At 35.2% G+C, this 22,415-nt stretch overlaps 1 protein-coding gene across 1 annotated transcript in view; it reads left to right on the top strand.

The window, feature by feature from the left end:
- The window catches only part of LOC116485494 (macrophage mannose receptor 1-like), a 34,311-nt gene extending 12,178 nt beyond the window's left edge, over positions 1 to 22,133 (top strand). The window contains exons 10-30 of the mRNA XM_032180891.1: positions 80 to 195; positions 645 to 793; positions 2,669 to 2,868; positions 3,183 to 3,310; positions 3,968 to 4,055; positions 4,652 to 4,787; positions 5,870 to 5,908; positions 6,003 to 6,166; positions 7,195 to 7,262; positions 7,887 to 7,987; positions 8,637 to 8,779; positions 10,051 to 10,156; positions 10,961 to 11,157; positions 13,026 to 13,128; positions 13,821 to 14,053; positions 15,918 to 16,083; positions 17,639 to 17,791; positions 19,044 to 19,160; positions 19,417 to 19,581; positions 20,782 to 20,817; positions 21,196 to 22,133. Of these exons, the coding sequence (XP_032036782.1) occupies positions 80 to 195; positions 645 to 793; positions 2,669 to 2,868; positions 3,183 to 3,310; positions 3,968 to 4,055; positions 4,652 to 4,787; positions 5,870 to 5,908; positions 6,003 to 6,166; positions 7,195 to 7,262; positions 7,887 to 7,987; positions 8,637 to 8,779; positions 10,051 to 10,156; positions 10,961 to 11,157; positions 13,026 to 13,128; positions 13,821 to 14,053; positions 15,918 to 16,083; positions 17,639 to 17,791; positions 19,044 to 19,160; positions 19,417 to 19,581; positions 20,782 to 20,817; positions 21,196 to 21,395 (2,808 nt within the window). The 3' untranslated portion in view covers positions 21,396 to 22,133. The remainder of the gene's footprint in view (positions 1 to 79; positions 196 to 644; positions 794 to 2,668; positions 2,869 to 3,182; positions 3,311 to 3,967; positions 4,056 to 4,651; positions 4,788 to 5,869; positions 5,909 to 6,002; positions 6,167 to 7,194; positions 7,263 to 7,886; positions 7,988 to 8,636; positions 8,780 to 10,050; positions 10,157 to 10,960; positions 11,158 to 13,025; positions 13,129 to 13,820; positions 14,054 to 15,917; positions 16,084 to 17,638; positions 17,792 to 19,043; positions 19,161 to 19,416; positions 19,582 to 20,781; positions 20,818 to 21,195) is intronic.
- Positions 22,134 to 22,415: the final 282 nt, after the last annotated feature.

Below are 22,415 nucleotides of genomic sequence, written 5' to 3'. Positions count from 1 at the left end.
TAAAACTGTACATTGAAATTCAAGTACTAAAACATATGCTCTTTATCTACAAGTGTATTACATGTGCTCTTCTTGACAGGGCTGGGAAAGGCATGGCTTTTACTGCTATCTAGTTGGACATACACCTTTAACATTTTCAGAAGCAAAGAAAACCTGTGAAAGGAGTGGTGGTTATTTAACAAGTATAGCAGACAGGTATGAGAAGAATCTAAACATTGTACTTCTGGTGGAAAAATTATGACATTTTATAAAATAGTTGAGAATGTCAGGAAAAAAAAAAATGGAACCATAAAAGAATGACCTTTTTCTGGAGAAAAATATTAAATACAGTACATCTTCACTAACCAAATGTTCATTACACCTTCATGTTTTCCAGTACTCAAAGAAAAGATCACAATTGCTTCTTCTCTGTGTGGAGCAGTTTTTCAGTATATCACAGCCTTGACTACTGTTGAAGCTAGTTCCTCTGGTATCCACTTAAGTGAGGCATTTCCACAAAAAAGGAAACCTAAAGGGGTTTGAGGGTCATTCCCTAAAGGGAATGACTCCATTCATTCTAGTGTTGTATAGTTTAGGATGCTGAGAAACAGCAAACTAAAGGATAACTAAGTTTCATCCCCATCTAACTTCTCACCTCATTTCAGATATGAGCAAGCCTACCTGACCAGCTTTGTTGGTCTGAGCTCTGAGAAGTACTTCTGGATTGGTCTCACAGACACAGGAGAGCAAGGGATCTTCAAATGGGTGACTGGTGAAGGTGTTTTCTACACAAACTGGAACTCAGCAATGCCTGGTACTCTTTTTTATGTGCAGTCTTTGTAGTTTGTGTTTAAAAGCAGGATCTTAAAGTCCTGTGCTGGAGAAGAAGGACACAGAAGTTACAAGCTTTCAAATGTCATTTAGGAAATGGTGTAATGGTTAGGCAGATCTTTGTACCTTTGCATCCTCATTGATCTGTCCACAACTGCTCCTCTCTGTCCCCAAGATATCATGCTTGGGGTATGTCACATATATATGCTTTTGGAAATTAAGGCGTGAAATCTTGCAGTTTTGATGGGTTCCCTGCCCTGTATGACAGCATCCAACTGTAAATCTTTCCCTTGGCACCCAGCCTTGGTGACATATGGTCAACATGACAGCCTTCTTCAGGCATTGCTTTATTTCACCATGTGAAAAATGTAAAGGAAAAGAGACTTACACAAAGCATGTGTACACCTTTGCCCTTCTCACTGCCTCTTCACTTCTCAATAGCAGCAAAGACAGAGTAGGTACTGAGGACTGAGATCTTTGTCTGGTCTTGCCAGTAGCTGTTCCCCAAAGACCAATCCTTTTCCTGTGACGCTGCACTTAGTAGCATCCCTGAAGTCAACCTGCAAGGTTGCTGAAACTGCAACTGCAAGTAGTCAGTAGTCATTCCTTAAGGTTTTGGTCAAAGGAGACTATCTCAGGGCTTCCCTTCTGTAATCCCAGACAACCCTCTGAGTTACTGCAGCAAATAAAAACATTTCAGTAACTGAATCAACATAAAGAGGCATAAATTACAGTAGGATAATCACAAATATGTCTCAGCTAGTGTCATTTCCAGCTCTGGGTTTGCTTCTGGACTCTCCTGGGCTGTTTCTTGGTGACATCAGTTTAGTCTGCTATGACAGCACCTGGAGGCAGTCAGGGCTTGGACGTGCTCTGCCAGCACCTCTAAGTAAGCACTCCAAGCACTAGAGGGTTAGTTGCATAGATTTCTTGTTTGGTTGTTTTCCTTCTTTCTTTTGTGTGTATATATATATATACACAAAAAAAAGGAATATATATATATTCCTTTTTCATTGCAATTAGCTTTATTTAATCTACATTATAAGGGCCAATTTTTAATATAGAAAATTAAGAATGTGACAGGACAGCTTGGCAGCCAGATGTACCCATGCTCCCCACATGCTGGCAGGCAGATTGTTTTTCTCTGGCTCTGAACCCAGCAATATAAGGACTTTCTCACTTGCAACTAATTCCCTGCCCACTGGGTCCCTGAAAAACTCTCCTTGTTTTCATAATAGCTGACACATGGCTAATACCCGATCCTGTGTTGATGTCAGCCTTGGACACCTGCTGATTCTTTCAGGTCTACCTGCTCTTTTCTTCACTACAAAACTTCCACCCAAGTAGAAGCGGAATGAGTTCTCTGTATGTGCACATTTGGGGAATACAGAGGCAAGGAATCTAGCAGTTTGGTTAGGCTAGGAATTTAACACTGAGGTGTATGCAGTAATCTTAGAAATTAAGATTGATAGTAATACACTAATAGCAGCTCCACAATTGCTTTGTGGAGAGTCACAGACTATTGTTCCACTGATTCTGAGAGCAGAGAATGAAACTCATCAGATGACGGAGATAACATTTCAGAAAGATGCATGCTCCTTGGTGGAACAGGCTGCCAAATCCTTGCAGTGAGTGGCACAGGAAAAAGCTAGGCAAGTGAGTGTTCATGCATTTGGGCTACAAAGCTTTTCAGGGGACAGTGAAGATAGTGAAGTACTCTACTTGCTGGTTTCTTCTTTACAAAGCAGACACTATATATAATATTTCAAAGACTTTTGTAAATGAATTGTATGAACTGTAAAAATAGCAGGGGAAGCACTTTAAAACACATTTTAATTTTCTTTCGTATCTCACAAAGGGAATGAAGCAGGTTGTGTTGCCCTAAGGACTGGAAATGCAGCTGGACTGTGGGATGTTCAGAACTGTGAAATAAAGGCAAAATTTCTCTGCAAAAAACTAGCTGAAAAAATGACTCTTCCTTTTGCTCCTGAAAGAATTTCTTATTCCAAATGTCCCTTGGGTTGGGATACAAGCAATAGCACTAATTCATGCTTCAGAGTAAGTACTACTTTTTCCAATAATCCTGCTCATGAGATAGAAGAGTTCCAAATTCATAGGAAGTCTGAACTTCAGAGAATGGCACATTATTGTACCATATTGTAGTAAGCTTTTACACAGACTACTCATGGAAATCTCTGCAATGATCACTATCACTGCATCAGTAGGGTTATCCAAGTAGCATATTGTTTGACCAATGTTATATATGATCTTTTTAATGGAATGTTTTCCCTATTTTTGCCATACGTGGCAGTCAGCAGATATATTTTTAACACACTGTAAACATAATGTTCTACTCTAAAATTTATCTACAGCTTTTTGTTAGAGAAAACAACCAAAAGAAAACATGGTTTGAAGCCCGAGATTTCTGCAGAGAAATAGGAGGAGACTTGGCTGCCATTAATAGTGAAGAAGAGCAAAGAATGATAGAAAACTTAATAATGTGAGTAAAATAATATCTAAAAAAGAAAAAAAATATAGGTACCATTTCCAAAGACATCTTTGGAGTTGCTAAAATTAATCAAAATCCACAAACTATTAAAATTAAAAAAAGAAACAACAAACAAAACCAACAGAAAAAAAAATAAAAAAATAATCAGTTGAATGTTTCTCCTTCAGACTCATTTGTAACTTTATTCATTGAACCATTTTGAAAATAAATTGTCACTTCAAGTAAATATAAACATTTCACTCTTCCAAGAACACAATAATTGCAGCATCAATGAATAAAATCAATATACTGTATATTCAACAAAGCCATTTCCAAAGTGGAAAATTTTAGGTGGTAAGCACTTATTTGCTAAAGAGAGTTAACTGACCGACATCATTTTCTTTTTAAAATTTCAACTATAATTTCCTTTTAGTAATTCAACAGTTTAGTCTTTAAATCCTCAGAAGCACTTATCCTACCTCACCGTTACGGACCGAGTACTTATCAGCCAATTGTTGTGACTATTACATACATTTATACTCTTGGTTTCAAAGTTTTGACTACTCAAAACCTTCAGTAAGTGTGAGTTACTGTCCCACGCAACTTGCAAAACTTAACACAGCTAATGTGTCCTTTTCTTCCTTAATATATATTTTTTTCACATTCTAGAAAAAAATCTCCATCATCTCAGCCTTTCTGGATAGGTTTACATCATTTGGATCCTGATGGTGGGTACTCCTGGAGTGACAGATCCCCGGTGAGTGCTCAGACTTTCCAGTTTCTCTTCTGGCTTTTTCAATGTTGGAGTTGTTTACATTACTGGCACAGATGAAGGCTGTATAAGAATTCCCAGAAATGGCTGCCTTACCATTACATACAACTCATGGTCATTATTCTTCATACTGGTTTGGAAAATAAAAAGACCGATAAACCCCGAGGTAAAACCATCAAAACAGTGCTAACATGGGGTACTAGTTACAGAGACAATTATCTAGGTGACAAATATATGAGAATGGTTTTATTTGTCTGTGGTGATATATTGCAATGTTCCTTTCCCCTGCTTTTGATTTATAGCCTCATTCAATTCCACACCACAGCGAAGAGGTTTCATGTGACTTCTGGCATCAATTAAATGGTCTATTAAATGCTGTGTAAGATGAGAGACTTTTTTTTTTTTTTTTTCTCCTACAAAATGCTATATTGATTTAATAGCCCACATAGAGTCATGTGAAGCCACATGAGGAAAGTAAGGAGTGGTTTGAAACATTTTGGTGCTACCTCTTTTTCCTTCCAGAGTTCAGCTCTTTTACCTGTAAGATAAGAATAAAAATCAAAGCTGTGTTTATATTGTAGGTGAATTATACAAAAAAACTTTCTTTTGATGACACTGGATTTGAACATTGTGGAGCAATCCATGAAGAGTCTTTCAGGTTATGGATTACCATGCACTGTGAATACAGTCATGACTGGATTTGTGAAATAAAGAAAGGTAGGCTATTTCATAGAATCCCGAGTTGGAAGGGACCCACAAGGATCACTAAGTCCAACTCCTATTTTTTACTCTAAGATCACCTTAGAAAAAGAATTTAAGTTGCATCATGTTGTATCAAAATAGGAAATTTTGCAAGTTGCATGCTTGTAGAAAATTTGGTTGTTTTCACAGAAATTTTACAGAAGGAAAAATAGACCAATATATATCAATATTTTCAGAATACAATGCTTCAACTGATAACTATCAACTTTGTTTTAACATTAAACTGTATTTTTCTTGGATCTCTCAGATGGAGGGAATTTCCTTGTAGTTGCAGATCTTATGTAGTTATTATCATTTAAATCTTTTAACCAACCAGCAAGAGAATATTTTTATAATGTGACATGATGGTTTTTTACTCAAGCATATATGTCACACACTTCATTTAAAACAATTACAGATACAGCAACACAGAAAAACACGATGAAGTCCTGTGGGGGGAAAAAAACTTACAAAGATGATATTTGTTTTACATTTGTGTAGCTCCTGGCCTTGCATGTTTAGATACATTGCTCCAGTGTCCCATTCACTGTTATATTTTTCCATTTAAGTTATTTCTCAATGGTTCATGGGTTTTCAATCAAATGTGATTCTCCACAAAGTAGTGTCATGGAAAAAAAATAAGTTTCACCAACTTATGAATAGTAAAAAATATATATATATATATATATTTGAAGGATAAATTTGTTTAGTATTTGATTTTCTTGCTCAAATTTGACAGCATCCATACAGAATCTTTTATTGTTGTGCAGAGTACACCAACACTGAAGTAGTTTTACTTGTTTGTTTTCTTTCAGAAACAAGAAAGTTTAGTCAACCTTCAAAAGGCACTTACCAAAAGTTTACCAAGACAGAGATGTAGGGCTGAAATACATCCCAAACCTTCCTTCTTACTTTGAACCAAAGATACTCAATAAATATATACTTTATTGATAGAAATTTGAATCTCATTGAGATCATTTCCACTAATTGAACACTTAACATTGGATCAATATTTAGGAAACAATTTACATCTTCATTTCTTTCCCATTTTGTTACAGGGACACCCTTAAAGCCAGAACCTGTGGGTCCTTCTGCCAGTAAGTTTCTGTTTTATTTCCTTGCATCCAAAGGAACAACAGCAACTTTTGTAAGGACTGTGCAGAATACAGAGACTCCTCTTCTGTGTTGCAGTGTATGAAGTCACAGAGGATGGATGGATTATAAAAGGGGTCAAACAGTATTTCTTCAGCACAGAAAGTAGCTCTATGGAAAAAGCCAGAACATTCTGCAGAAACAATCATGGAGATCTTGCTACCATTGGAGATAATAATCAAAGAAAATTTTTGTGGAAATATGTAAGGAGAAAATTAATTTTTTACCATATATTTTACCATATACATCATATATGCACCCTACTGCATATGTTTGTGAAGTACAGGAGGACATGCTTGTTGCATAATATTACTACATTTTATCAGCAGTAGATTTCAATGTTCAATGAGTTTTGCCCATGACCAAATGTGTATAAGGAGCAATGAACAGGCAGATATTGACAAAACTGTCCTTTTGCCAGGATAGTTCTCATCTAAATACCATATTCAGAAGTGCAGTGTTACGTGCAGATTTAAGGCTACTGCCAGGGTAGTTCTGATGGTTACATACCAAAGAAAGATTTGTCCTTCCTCAGGTCAGGGACTGACTTGTAAAAGAATCTGTAACTTCATGAATTAATTTTGCTGCAAAACATATCAAAACCACCCATGTATTTCAAGAGCATTGCTTGAGATGATGCTGGCGGGCACATGGTGGGCCATGGCAGGGTCATGCTAACAATCAGGTAGCATAGGCATTGGTTCAGACTTCTGCCAGAACTCTGTTTGGTTTATTAATACCAAAGTATTCCCACAACCTCCTTTCTGTGTCACGTAATTAGATGTTTTCTTTTATTATGTGTGGGATAGGATATGAAAGGAGTAGCGGACAGACAGCTTGAGACACAGGAATTACACAACTGCCTAAGTACAGAAAAATTTACATTTACTTACTGCTAAGTGCCAAATTATTTTATACTGTTTATTTATTTATTTAGTTTTCTCAAGTGTTCTGTGTGTCTTTCAAAATTGAAAGCACAAACACATTTTGAAAGCTTTGATTATACCACCAGTACAGCAGCCAAAACTAGGGAATCATCAGTAAAAGCAACAAAGCAGAAGTATGTGATTTATTATATTTATTTCAACAGGAGTCCTCTCTGGTGACTAGTCATGATTGTTCATAAAACATGTATTCATCTATTTGCTTCAATAGCACAAAATATACACTTTTAAATATCAGATAACTAAGTAAGAGAAAGCACTAACAAAAAGTATATTTTTGTGTTTAGATATTAAAAAATGGCAAATTGGAGTCATATCTCATAGGATTAATTCGGAATGCCGATCAACAGTTTAGGTAGGTATTCAAGTGTTAGACATTAGAACGGGCTGCCCAGGGAAGTGGTGGAGTCACCATCCCTGGAAATCTTTAAAAGACATTTAGATGTAGAGCTTAGCGATATGGTTTAGTGGGGACTGTTAGTGTCAGAGGTTGGACTCAATGATCTTGAGGTCTCTTCCAACCTAGAAATTCTGTGATTCTGTGATTCTGTGATAATTCATAAAATGAAGTTTTGTCCTGCCAGAGTTCCTTCTGCAGGGACACCTGCAAGGGAGTTAAAAGCAGTTTTGGAGAGATATATTGCATATTGAAACATGTGCTCTCCCTTGGCTTAACTATTTTGTAAAATCACTGGTTTAAATGGCATTTTTATAAGGAATATCCATGCTACAAATACATAGATAAGATCTGTTAAAGATGAAGGTAATTTTGTTCTTGGACTTGGCAGGCAGGATTTTTTTAATCTAATGTTTTTTAATCCTAGTTTAAAATCAAATTATAGACAGACTCAGCTGTAAATATTTCAAAATACATATTTTTAGTATATAAAAATATATATATTTTTTTTTTTCCTGAACTGCCTGTGAACATTGTCTGATCAACAGCTACTGTGTGGATTTTTATTGTTTTTTTTTTCAGTTGGATGGATGGGAGCCCAGTGTACTATGCAGCTTGGGCAGCAAATGAACCCAACTTTGCTTATCATCAAGAAAATTGTGTAGTCTTAAATAAAAAAAATGGTGAGTTACACTACTTTTAAAAAATATATATTTTTATGGGTATAATTCTTCCCATGTTTGCTAAGTATATTTTGTCAACTTTAATCCATTCTTTCCCAGTAATCTGAGGGAAAATATACATAATGAAGTGTAGTCATTATAACTGAGGTTAACTGAGGGGCAACATTTGCCATAAGAGATTTGACATCGATAGGGATGCAAGGATAAAACAGTCATTGATTTTTCAGCTGTACGAGCAGTATGTTCTATTCAAATCAATAGCAAATTTTTCTTTCAAAAAAATAATCAGGGAGTATTTAGCAAAAGAATAGAACATATAAGCAAGGACCTAACAGACATATGGAGTTTCACATTTAGTTGTGTTTTCACTGTGAAACTGTTACTTTCCACTAGAAGGTTTAAATATAACAAAGCTGTTTGTGGGTTCACTCAGAGTCACCATGTCAGCCGTATCTTATGGCTACTACAGTCACAGCAGGATCAAAGTCCTCCTGCAAGCAGTGATGGAGGTAGAGTCTAGCTGAAGCACACAGTCTTACATTCCCAGACAGAGTGCCTTCAATGCTATAAGCATGGAAGTGAGTTCAGTTTTCCACAAATTTCTGTCTTTGAATCAATGTCTTATTATCTATATTTAAACTGATTTCAGGTTTGTGGAATGATGTCAATTGTGGTTTTTCAAATGGCTTTATCTGTGAGAGGCACAGAAGTTTCATAAATGCAACACTTGGTCCAGCAGTAACTTCACCTCCAGGAGGATGTCCTGAAGATTGGCTTTTATTTAAAAATCAGGTATCGTAACATGCATCTAAGTGCAATGATATTTGTCCTTGAGAAGATACCTAAAGCTACACAAGGGGTCTTTTGTATTCCAAATATCTTTTGACAGGGATTATCCAAAGTCACGTTAAAAATTTAACCAGCTACCTAATTCTTACAAAATTAAATCATAATTATAGTTATAGATTTTTTTTGAAGAGTATTAATCTGAGATACACTAGAAAACTGTTACATAGTATATACTAAAAACAAACTAACAAAAAAAACCTACAACTGAATTCAACTGAAAGCACTAATTGTAGTGTACAGTCAATCATTTGAGCTGGGACAAATCAGAAATAGTGCCTGATTTTTCCAAACTAGCTTCAATGTAATATACTTTCCTCTCCCTAAAAGGGAAAAACTCTGATGAGCTTACTAACCAAGGGCTCTATTTTCTAACATAAAGAATATTGTGTTGAAAGCACCCATATGCCAGTACAGTGTTGTGTTGTTTTTTTTTTTAAATTTTAATTTTAATTTTAATTTTAAACTTTCATTTTTTACTTTTACTTTTACTTTTATTTTTATTTATTTTTATTTTTATTTTTATTTTTATTTTTATTTTTATTTTTATTTTTATTTTTATTTTTATTTTTATTTTTATTTATTTTAAGATTTGTTAGAGTTATTTTCCGCAAACTGAGTATGGCATTCTCTGAGAGTGCTACCGGTACAGCAGAGAGGAGAGGGCACATGGGGCACACTCATAATTGCCAAAACTATTGCCAGGGTGAGTGTGGTAGTGTGGTGACTACATGACTATGCACTTTTAAAGAAATCATAATATACATTTATTTTTAAGAAGCCATCATACATCTCCATTTATAAAAGAGCTAGTAAATGGGAAAGGCTGAATACACACATGAGAATACCATAGGCCAAAACTACTTTTCAGAAAGTTCCGATGATTTCACATGGAGTCCTGGGCTGGGCTTCTCCAGAACAGTTAACACATTAAGTTCTCATCAAGCTCCTACCATGAACTATAGTTTATAAAGCTTATAGTTTATAAAGGTCTGTTTGAATTTTGTTGTGACATTCAGAGTTCCTTTCAAAAAGATATGGTATGGAGTAAATTTAAAAAGTATGAATGGTTTTGACTTGGTTACAGAGCTGAGCCCCTGCTAGCTCTAGAAAATTCTCCTCTTGTATGATGGGGCTAATTTCTACTTAAACTGGTGCAATGCAAACATAAATTCCATTTGGTGTCACTCACTGATGGCCTAACTTGTTTTTCGTAGTGTTACAAATTCTTTGGTTCTTCCTATCAATATTGGCATACTGCAAGTAGAGCTTGTATCAGCCTTGGAGGACACCTAGCTACCATAACAAATGAACAAGTACAAGGTATAGTACAATGACCCTTTAGGTAATAGCATTTATTCTGTAGACACTGGTCATTTTCTGCAAATAAGAATATGGCAAAAAGAGACAGCATGTAAATACAAGTATTTTATAATACACATACTTAACATGAGTTATATGGCCACAACACAAAACATTTTTTGAAGAACTAGAACTATCTATTTCATGCTAATGATGCTAAAGGTTGCTTCCTCCCATTCCATGCAAACTGCTTTATGTTATTTGTAGGGTATTAATTACCACAAAATAAAAGATCCAGATGTAGTGTTCATAGAGTTTGACACCAAGAAAAAGAAAGGAACCCATGGTCTGCTTTTGCCAGAAACAGAAAAAGATACTTTATTATACCTCTCTGAAATGACTGCCTAAATTCTGCAAATTAATTCAGCAGTACAATGTCAAATGAGGGCACTTTTTCACCTTAAGTGCATTTCTGGGCTTCCATTTGCAGTTCTGTCAGTCAGTCGGCTCATCTTGAGGGTTGAACTAAAGGAACTCATTAGACAAAATGGCAGTCAGGCAACTTTCTGCCTTTCTGATCTTGCTTTATAGTTCCAAATACTTTCACTCTTTGAGACTTTACATGGGCAAAGGACTAGTATAATATTGACATAATAAATTTTACATAATCAAATTGGGTACAGTTCTGATCAAATGCTAATTTAAATGCATTTAAATTACTTCAACAAAATGAACAAAATGCTTAAAAATTTGTTTATGAGCTGATGTCTTGACTGATGACATGACATGTTCACCTTTTTTTCTATTTTTTTTTTTTTTTTCCAGCTTTTCTCACTTACCATTTGAAGGATGTTTTTTATGATCCCTGGATTGGCTTGAATGATGTACTCAGTGAACTCAACTTTGTTTGGGCTGATGGAAGGACTGTCTCTTATACAAACTGGGCTCCAGGTTCTCCAAAACTTGTAGAACCCATTTTGTTTGACAGCCTACGTCCAGAAGATGGTCACAATCGGTTACAGGTAAATATCACTCAGAGTTTACAATGAAGTTAAATCTGGAGAGTAATATCACTTCAAGTAAACATCTCATGTTGCTTCAGACTTTGCCTCAGCCTTTTCTCCAAATTGTATGTGTATCTTTAAACTGGGATTAGAAATACAGTGTTTTAATTTTTGGGTCTACAAGCTAACTCAGAGCACAAGAGAATAAGATATCGTTGTAAGATTGCCAAAGAATTTGTAAGTATTCTGGGACAGAATGACAGATAGAATGTTCTTTTTTTTGTAGTAATTTTCTGTTCATTTTGGAGAAAATGTAAATGTAGAATTCAAATTTTAGAAGTTATCATGTTAGAAACATTTTCACATGCTTGATAAGTTAAATCATTTTTGAAAAAGGAGAGCATGCAAGAGTTCATTTTTTTTCTACTTCTTTCACATTTAAAATTGTAACTGAATTGTGAAGAGTTAATAGGTATAAATTATTTTTAGGTATCAACAAATTTCTAAAGCAGTTATTACCTAGGTCAACCCCATAATGTTGTAAACAAATTAGCTTTCTACAAATTTGAACCACATTTATTTCCATACCTTCCTTTCAAAACTTACCTTTCACTTTCTATGTCACTATTCTACTTGCTGTCCAACCATCCTTCATTTTGCTATTTACTCCTGCAGAGAAGTCAGAAATAATACTAGAGAACCAGCTAAATCTGCACCTCAGCCAATTCATTCTGCTTCTGCTCATTACATTCTAGTCAAAGGTGTTCAGAAAGACAATAGGATACAGCACAATACATTGACTAAACTTCACTACAGCTTTAAAAATACTCCTGGGAAACATACAGAAAAAAACAAAACACACACACAAATAAACAAACCAACCAATCACCACCACCACCACCAAACAGAATACACTAAGTTACATTCTAATTCTCTTCTTCACCTTGAACATATTCTCTCCTTCAGAAAATCCTCTTCTGAAAGATCCTGGAACAGGTTCCGCCAGGGAACTGGTCATGGCACCAAGCTTTCTGGAGTTCAAGAAGTGTTTGGACTGATTTTGGGGTAGTCCTGTGTAGAGCCAAGAGTTGGACTCTTTTTGTGTCCCTTCCAACTTAGGTTATTTTTTCATTCTATGATTTCCAAAGGAATGAAATATTATTGAAAAATAATATTTCATATATTATTGAAAAAGTTGCTCAAGCTTAAAAAGCAATTGCCCATCTTCTCTACTGTTTCATGATCGGCTTCTTTTCTTCTACCTAATCTTCTTCAGAGTAAGACCACAAAACCCACTAAACCAGGCATTCCTAAACTTTTTATATGGCAGCATAGCAGGCTGTTGCAGATTGTAACTAATTTGAAGTTCCAGCTTCTAAAGCACTCAGCACTTGATCTTCTATAAATAAGAGATATTCTAAGAACTAAAGTTGATGATAACTTACTGTCAAGGATCATCAGTCAGACACATCTGTAAAGAATAAGCACTATTTGTCTTTGCAAGCCAAATACAAATCATGGCCTTCATTTTTATTTTACTTTTTCATTTTTATTAAAAATATTAGAGCTGTTCATTGAGACAGAAAGTGTGACAAAGTTCTTGAAAATAACAGCATCTTTCAAATATGTCTTCTTGAAAATGATTATATGAATAAGCTGGTTGAAAAGATTTGCAAGACAATACCAAGGTGGAGCTGTCTATAACAGAGGAGGCCAGAAAGGAGAGAAAGGGAAAAATGGAGGGTGTTTCCAGAGCTGTAATAAAAAACCCACAATGTCAGAATTCAAAGAAAAAAAAAAAGGCTGAAACTTCACAGGGTTAGAATACTTTGTTTTATAACTTCTAATACCAATGGATGCTCATACTCCTTCCCTTTCTCCAACAGTATGATTGTGTTGCTCTGAAGAGAGGTCCTCCTGATAATACAGGAAAATGGAGTGATGAGCCATGTTATAAATCCAGTGGGTATATATGCCAGAAGAATAGTGGTGAGTTCTGTATCACTAAACTTGGGATTTATATCACAAAGATTAAAATTAACTTTTTATTTAACATGCTTTATGTTACAGTTTGTTTGTTTGTTTTTAGGTAAAATATCAATAAAACAAGAGCCCCTCTTTTATCTCAGTGCTACTTAGCAATCTTGTGGAAAAGCGAATTTAGGAAAGCAAATCAGAAGTTAGAAAAGCAAAATGATCTTATTTTAATAAGTGTAATTAAATAGCTAAAAACCATAAACATAATTACATAATTTAATAATAATCTATAGATATGTAAGTGGTAAGTAAGTTTTACATTCAAATAAACCTGACAGTCATGAAGATGATAAGTCACAAAGAGTATTTTGAAAAAGCAGAGCAGGTGTACTATTTTTGATTCATGGTATGAAGTTACCTCTGCTATGTAAAATTCTGAGAATTTACAACAGTACCAAGTTCCCAGAAGCTGAAAATGTATTTCTTTCATCCAGAAAGCTCATTGCTGTTTTGAAGTTATCTGTTACTTAAAAGGAATTAATGAGAAGATCTATTGAGAACTTCTATATGAGAAGGTGTATTCAAATTAGCAATTTTCTAGTAGGTTCATAAATAATATTGTTATTCATTTGCTCAAGTCAAATATATGTTCTCCAAATATAACTGTTCTTGTGTTTTGTTTTTCTTTTCCTTTATTCCTCCAGATCCTAAATTCTTTAAGTCTTCAGCAACAGTGTTGGATTTTGCTTTTGACCATTCTGATGGCATTAGCTATTCTGTCACTCGTTCTAGAATGAACTGGGAGGAAGCACAAAAATTCTGCAACAACAATGCCTCGGAACTTGCCAGCATTTTAGATGCATATAGCCAGTCACTGTTGTTCTTAATTGCACAGGAATATGGAGAGCCTCTGTGGATTGGTCTTAACAGCAACATGGTAAGAACACATGCAATACAGATAGTTAAGCTGACACAGAGGCTGAACTTACTGTATGCTTTCATCTTGAAACCTATAGGAATTTCTGCCACTATACTGCAGAAAACAGCATATCAGTGCAGTACCCATCTACATTGGCATTCACCAAAAAGGATGCAGTGGAGACTTTAACAAACTAAGAACTCTTTAAGTGTTTTAGCAGAAGGAAATACTCCTGCAAGCCGGTATTTAACAATGCTTTGTATGGTTTGTAGTCATTTAGAGGGTCTTGATGATAAATAGTGAAAACTCCAACATTATCAGTTTATTTTAATCTAAAAGATATACTAGGAACAACATGCATGAGTACATTCTGCCCTCTTCTCATGTGTTTTTTTACCTGAGTCATCAGTGACATAATATCTCTGGTTGCATATGAGAGATCTGTGAAGGAATGGTTTTGATATGTGTATCTATGTTCACAAATAATTCCAGAGTAGCATTACTCTAGTCGCAATAGAAAAATACAATTCTGGACAGAATCAAGGCAAAAATTAATTAAGGGAATCTTTAGTCTATATGATATAACTGTACATATAAAGCAATGGATATATGTTTTCATGGTGTAATTGCTCCCGTGAAAAAATTAGAATATAATGGGAAAAAAAGAAAACAACAAACTTTTCCATCTTTGAGACATATAGACCAGCTGTATGACAGGGGAGGTGAACATTTGGATGGTAGGTGTTATTTTTGACATGCTACACTCTTCCCCATGAATCACAGTCATGATAACTACAACCAAAGCAATGGTGATCAGCACTGCTTATTAAGAACACTTCCACCCACACCATCCAGGCCTTTTCATGGTGGTACCAACATGACGGTGGTAAACGGAACAAAAAACTAATTTGTGCCTTTACTTATGTCCCCTTTTTATTCACTTCCATTTCCCCAAACTTGAAAAATTGTTCTGAATTAATGTTAGATACTTTTTGGAGGGCAGAAAGAAAATTTGTTTGTGTTCATATTTGTGTATAACAGACACTGCAAATCTTCTTGCAATTAGTGTTTACAAGCACAAAAAGGTGGCAATAGTAAGCTGCCAGGCAGAGAAGGACCTGGGAGTATTGGTTGATAGTCGGCTGAATATGAGCCAGCAGTGTGCTCAGGTGGCCAAGAAGGCCAGCAGCATCCTGGCTTGTATAAGAAGCAGTGTGGCCAGCAGGGCTAGGGAAGTGATCGTCCCCCTGTACTCGGCTCTGGAGAGGCCGCACCTTGAGTACTGTGTTCAGTTTTGGGCCCCTCGCTACAAGAAGGACATCGAGGTGCTCGAGCGAGTCCAGAGAAGGGCGACAAAGCTGGTGAGGGGCCTGGAGAACAAGTCCTACGAGGAGCAGCTGAGGGAGCTAGGCTTGTTCAGCCTGGAGAAAAGGAGGCTCAGGGGTGACTTAATCGCTCTCTACAGGTAAATTAAAGGAGGCTGTAGCGAGGTGGGGGTTGGTCTGTTCTCCCACGTGCCTGGTGACAGGATGAGGGGGAATGGGCTAAAGTTGTGCCAGGGGAGTTTTAGGTTGGATGTTAGGACAACCCTTCTTTACCGAAAGGGTTGTTAGACACTGGAACAGGCTGCCCAGGGAAGTGGTGGAGTCACCATCCCTGGAGGTCTTTAAAAGACGTTTAGATGTAGAGCTTAGGGATATGGTTTAGTGGAGGACTTGTTAGTGTTAGGTCAGAGGTTGGACTCGATGATCTTGAGGTCTCTTCCAACCTAGAAATTCTGTGATTCTATGATACCAGTTACATGACAGTCCTCTGAGTATCTTGTGTAGTGAATATGTCACTATCAGCAGCCTTGAAATTACAACATGGATTTTACTTCCAGACCAAGGGCACATATCAATGGACTGACAGATGGAGATTAGTTTACAGCAAGTGGTCCAGTGGAGAACCAAAACAGGCATTGGCATGTGTATACCTAGATACTGATGGAACCTGGAAGACAGCTTCGTGCAGAGAAAAATTCTTTTCTGTCTGTAAAAAATCAGATGGTAAGCATACGTTTTAACTACAGGTTGTGGAGATTTATCAACTGTGTTAATATAATTGTTAATATAATTGTTAATATAACCAGTGGAAAAAAAAAAATATTTGTTTTGCACTAGTTTATAGGAAGGCATAAGCAGCTAACTACTAGATCTAAAAATTGTCTGGAATTCTTCGCAGAAGTAAATCAACCCATACTAATCATTACCAAAATTTCAAGAAAGTGAGGACTCAATGATTTCTTATCTATTCAGTCTAGGAAAAGTCCTTCATGAAATTCTGTATCCAGTTTAAGATACAGAAAAGTTTGAAAGTAGGGTTTTCAGATGACTTGGAAACAAGAATTATAAGGAAAGATTATAACTGGGCTTGTGCAAAAGACTAAGAGAAACCAGGTAATTAATTGTTGGGAATAATTAATTCAACCAGATAATCAATTTTAATTATGAAAATGAGCCCTAAAGAAATGGAATTAAATTATTCCCTATGTCTGGTATGAGTAGGAAAAGGAGGACTTAAAGGAAACAGGAAGGAAAGCCTTCAGATTTTAACTGTACAAAAACCTTTAACACAGGACAAAAATATACATAACACAAAATAAAAACAGATCAGGGAGTCTCCATCTTTAGAGGTTGTTAAGAACAGCCATGACAAACATCTGCTAGAAATGATGATATTATATATCAACTTCTTGTCACCTGTTAGCACAAGGATGAATTAAATAAACCTTTGAGGAACTTTCAAGTACAAACACCCAAACTTTCTGTGGAAGTTAGAATAAATATGATTTCACAATTCATCTAAGTATTCTTATGTTTTCTTCAATACTATGAAGATCTTGAACCATTAGAAACATTAAAATTACATACCAAATTACATCCCAAGAAGCTGTAATTTGACAAAAATCATCAGAGTTGATATATAATATCTCTGTCTACTTCAATATTCTGGAAATCTAATTTGAGAGCTGAATGTTCCTTAATGGGGAAAGAAATAGACTGTGGAAGACTCACAGGAAGAAAATGTAATTTGGCAGAACATTTAATTTTCATTCCATCTGCATTTATCTTCTCATCCAAAATCATCCTATTATATCAGTCACTATGGAACTTATTCAGGATGCAGTTTAATGAAAAATCCTGCAAGCCATGTTAAGTCATATCAACACTTTCTTTCATAATCATAGTTTCTGTTATAAGGTTTTGATGCTGTCAAAAAATGAGACCATAGTATCAAAAGCCATTTTAAAAATAGTGGTTTTAACTAATTAGGCAAATATTTATGCCAGAAAACCAGATGGATATTATATTGATTAGTCACTATAAAAATTGTCATAAGAGAGAATCCATACTTCTTATAGACTAGTGCATCTTCCTAATCACCTTGATTAACAAATATGAAGTAAAATATATTCACAAACAAAGCCATATGAACCCAACATGCTTCATTTCTTCTCTGACGACAAACTTAATGTAATCTTTTTAGTTTTGCCTTACTTGTATAATGAGAAACACAAATCTTATAAAATTGTTGGATTCCAACTACCTGATCTCTTACCAGTAATGGCTCCAACTGAGCCCCCTCAGCTTCCTGGAAAATGCCCTGAATCAAAAGGACACAAATCTTGGGTACCTTTCCATGGTCACTGCTATTACTTTGAGGCCACCAGGAAAAAAAGCTGGTCTCAAGCTCACCAGGAATGCATGCGACTAGGTGAGTATTGTGTTTTAGAAGGATTAAAGATGCAATGAAATAGATGAAATAATGGGTGACATTGCTAAGAAAGTCTTAGATTACTTTAAAACTTCAAACAATGCTTTTAGATTGCTTTTCTGAGAAAACTATATTTATGCTGTCTCGCAACAGAACTAAACCTTGTCAGATACAGGTTTATCAAAGGCATCTTTGATTTCTCAATTACCAGAAGAAAAAAAAAAAAAAAAAAAAATCCCTACTATTTTTATGAGAATTTGTGATTGGGTAGAGAGAAACTTAATATCCCACGGAGGCACAGACTGCAGTTACCTTCCTTTCCCTAAACAAGAGGGAATCCACACTCAGCATGAACTAGGATATAAACTAGGAAAGTTTTTCTTGTTATTTCCAGGGCACAGTTTATTAATTGGATTTGACTGGCTGGACAACAAATGAGATGGAAGAGTCACTTGGCTTCCATGAACCAGTAAAACACATTCAGCTGTTCAGCTCCTTCTCTGGAAAAGTCCCCACTGCTATGTGTGATCTGCGGAGAAGAGATGTAGATTAAAGGAGAGATGACACTACTACACATCTCTGATTTCACAGTTAACTGAGAATTACTGTGAAACAGAATATATTTCAGTGCGAGTAAGAATAGGAAACATCCAATATATCAACACCATATTTCTGAGTGATACTCTTTTAATTGCAAATACCCTGATAACCAGAATAAAAGATCATAGTTGGATGGTCCATATTCTAGATTCCTATGCTTTTGCCTACACACTACCTGGGCAGGCCAGGAAGGTGATTATTTTCTGATGAACACAACACAGCTTTGTGCTGTTAGGATATATGATAAGTATAACTCAATTTCTAGACATCTTCACATTTCTAATAGCACAGTGCTGCTAAAATGCTGCCTAGCCACTGGCAGGTGACAGCTGGATGCATGGTGCTGACAACATCATATGTATCACATTCAGCCTACCTGTAGTTTGTGGTGTGGTTGGACCTGTCCAAAAGTATTGTAGGAGAGCAATTTTTCTTCTCTCAATTACCTAAAGACTAAACAAAAATTCCTCTCTTCATACTGACTGGCATCCACACAGTTCAGAGGCCTGCTCAAAATACAATTATAGGGATACAATAACCATAAAAAGATTACTGAACATTATGTGTAAGAATCAGTAATATCTTTTAAGAGTTTTTGACTTAAGCTGCAAGAAAATGAGACATTGTGATGTTTTTTGTTAATACTTTTCAGTTGCTGATTTGGTATCAGTAGGAGACTATACTGAAGCAAACTTTCTGGCAGAAACCATTAAGATTCTTCATGGAAAATCTCCGAACTTTTGGATAGGGCTAAAGAAAAATGACATAGGTAATATCTTCAATATTTAATCATATATTCATATTTCATACAAAATGACTATGCATTATATTAAGAAAGCAAACTTGTGTATTTGAAAATATAAATATATATCAAACATATGTTTATTTGAAAGCAGGTTTACATACACTTAGAACTGTAACTGAAACATTAATCTACTCATACAATATTTTTTTTTATTTTCCCTATCAAAACCTGTTCTATCTAAAACATTGTTTTATATGTATATGCTCATTTTAAACGTCAGGACAATGGGTATGGACAAAGTCTGCAGTGGATTTTGTCAGCTGGCAAACTGGAGAGCCTGCAAACGAAAGGTTTAAAGACTGTGGAGAAATCTGTGCATTGACTGGGCACTGGAAAAGCAATGTCTGTTCTTTCAGAAAAGGATATATCTGTAAAAAAGCAAAAAGTAAGTAACATTTCTAATACACTGTGACTATTAATGTCTTGTAATATATTTAAACTGTATATTGTAGAACATGTAAAAATGTAAAATATTATAGCTTTAAGTGCAAAACCAATAAACTACAATAGCAACATTCAGTTGCCAAATACTGAAGAACAGGATACAAATACTTTTCTCAGGATCAGCTGGATATCCCATGTGGCTTCTGACTGCCTCCTCACAAGTCTGCAGCTCCTGCAAGTCCTATAAAATCACTATCAGCCCCGTGCTACTCTCATGCATACTTCAGGTATCTGTGTTTAGCCAAAAGAATGGAGGGACACCACTCATTTTTAATAAAAAGAATGTTTTCCTTACAATTTTTCATTAATTATCATGCAGTCTAAGTTCAAAAGCAGTGAGTTTTCTTTCATTTCAACTGAATATATTCTCAGAAAAATCTTGTTCTGATGAGTGCAACAAAAACTGTCTGATAATAAATGCCTGATTTGGCACTTACTTTCATTACTATCATTTGAACTGATAAAATACCTTATTGTGGCACTTATCATGTGGTAGAATTATATGTGACATCAGTGTGGCAGAATCAAGTTTAATAAAATGCTAATAATATCTTGATACCAAAATGATCACCTGCAAGAAAATTCAGGGGTTTTATTACCTAAGGAGACTAAATGAAAGTATTTGAGAACATGAACATTTTGTTTGGTAAACTACATATTTCTGTTCCTCTTTCCCTTACTTGATACATTTAGGAAGTACAATTGAAATACGAACCAAATCCACAAGGAGTGGTTGTTTCCAACAGAAGAAGCTAAACTCCTTTTCAGCTCATGTAAAGTTCCTCATGATACATTCCTAACACCTTAATTCAGGAAATGTTTCCTGTTCCAGAAAACACCTAAAAAATAATATAGATCCCATGTTTGTTTCTTCAAAAGAAACATATTTGAAAACACTTTTGGAAGTAACAGAAAACTGACTATAATTTTATTTCTTGTTGGGTATCTTGACTGAGGAGGTCAGATGCTTTTAGAAGAAAGTGCAAAGCATTGTATTAGAGGTTACACACGCTTAGCTCCATTGCCCTGGGAGAGCAGGTGGATTTACGGGTAATTCTCAGGAGCATCCAGACTTTGGAATTTTAAATTGCCTCATTTTTCTAAAGCATTCAGAATAAACATTTTCTTTTCCTTCCAAAAGCTCCTGAAAAGACAGAGATGTCACCAGAAAACACAGGTAAGTAGACTTCCTGTTAAGTAGAACTAAGGAGAAACTCAAATATAACAAGAAAATAATTATATAGTTTCTAAATATTGTTTTGGAGAGTATTTAAAAATAAAAATAAACTTAATAAACTTAATCTGTATCTTGGTACAGGAAATACAAGAGATTCTGAATTAAATTGTTTTATGATTAGACATGTTTAATTATATTTTATTCAGTTTTGATGGTAATAACAACTTGTTGAAGGGAAATTCTAATGCTTATTGCATTCTTCTGATTTTTAGTTTAGTGTGTTTTTTTGTTTGTTTGTTTGTTTGTTTGTTTTATGGATTCTGAAATCTCTTAAAATCAAAGGTGTTGAGGTGTTGATTCCATTTCATCCACTTACAGGAGAGAAAATGGAGGAAGCACTTTCCACTGGCATTATATGGCTGCTTGTTGTACTAGCCTTTTCTATAGTTGTAGCTGGAATTATAGTTTATTTCTACTTGAGGAAGAAAAGACAAAACCAACCATATATTTTAACCAGAATGAGTGGATCAGAAGCAACTGTGGATATACAAGGAAAAGATGCACGTACCAACATGTAGTCTGACAAAATACCCATATGTCCCAAATAACGAAAAGCAATCTGTGCAACTCTCAGTGGAATCTTAGGCCAGCTTTGCATTTTCTTACCCAAATAATAGTCTTCTCCCATCACAGATATAAATTTAATGGATTTATTTAAACATATTCACATATATATGCATTCCCTCCAAAATGCCCTCCAAAGTGTTAGAGTTTCTGCTGTTTCTTTAAGGGGGAGTACAAATACATTTTTCACGTAAACGAACATGGCTAAAAAGCTGGCTCCAGAGGTGTCAGGGCAAAACTCTGACTGATGTTTAATATGTGAAATTGCTTTCTTTAACTCATTTCTCCTTTTTGTATAAAGAGGAAATCATTAATCATATCTTTACATGATTTTTCCTGCTGTATTGCTTCAGTTATGATGAAAAACTGCTCGTTTCAGACTTGCAGCTTCACCACTTATGATACTATTTTTTCATTCACGTAAAACCCACTATAAAACCTACCTTGATGAACTCAATATTCCTTTGTTACCAGAAAATAAATATATATATGGAAAACAATTGAAAAGGCTCTTGTATTCCTACTTCTAGTCTGAGCTTTGAGAACAATTATGTCATTTTCTATAGCCTTGCATTTTTGCAGTTTTCTGTAAATATAAGCGTTTTTCCAGCAGGTTCAAATTAATAATAAAAATACAATATTAGATGATTCTGTTGGGTATTATTTTGGTAATGATGCTTGCAGTATGCAATGGAGATGCATCTTTTTAAATCTAAGAATGTATAACAAATGGCTATTTTATACTGCATTACGTAACTCTCCAGTTTAGAGAAATAAAATCACTTGTGTATTTCTTGAAACTGAATTCTTACATTTTTGTTGTAATATCATTTGATAATGTGCTCAGATTCAGAGTTTCTTCAACTGTACACAATAGAGGCATTTTCCTCAGGGGCAGTCTATTATATCATATTTTAAGACATGCAACAACTCTGCTGAGATACGGAAACACCTTGCTGCAAGGTTTGGGGGAC

This window comes from Aythya fuligula, chromosome 2 (assembly GCF_009819795.1).
Source record: "Aythya fuligula isolate bAytFul2 chromosome 2, bAytFul2.pri, whole genome shotgun sequence".
NCBI lineage: Eukaryota > Metazoa > Chordata > Aves > Anseriformes > Anatidae > Aythya > Aythya fuligula.
The sequence above is the reverse complement of the archived record's forward strand: the minus strand, read 5'-3'. Positions and strand labels throughout refer to the sequence as shown.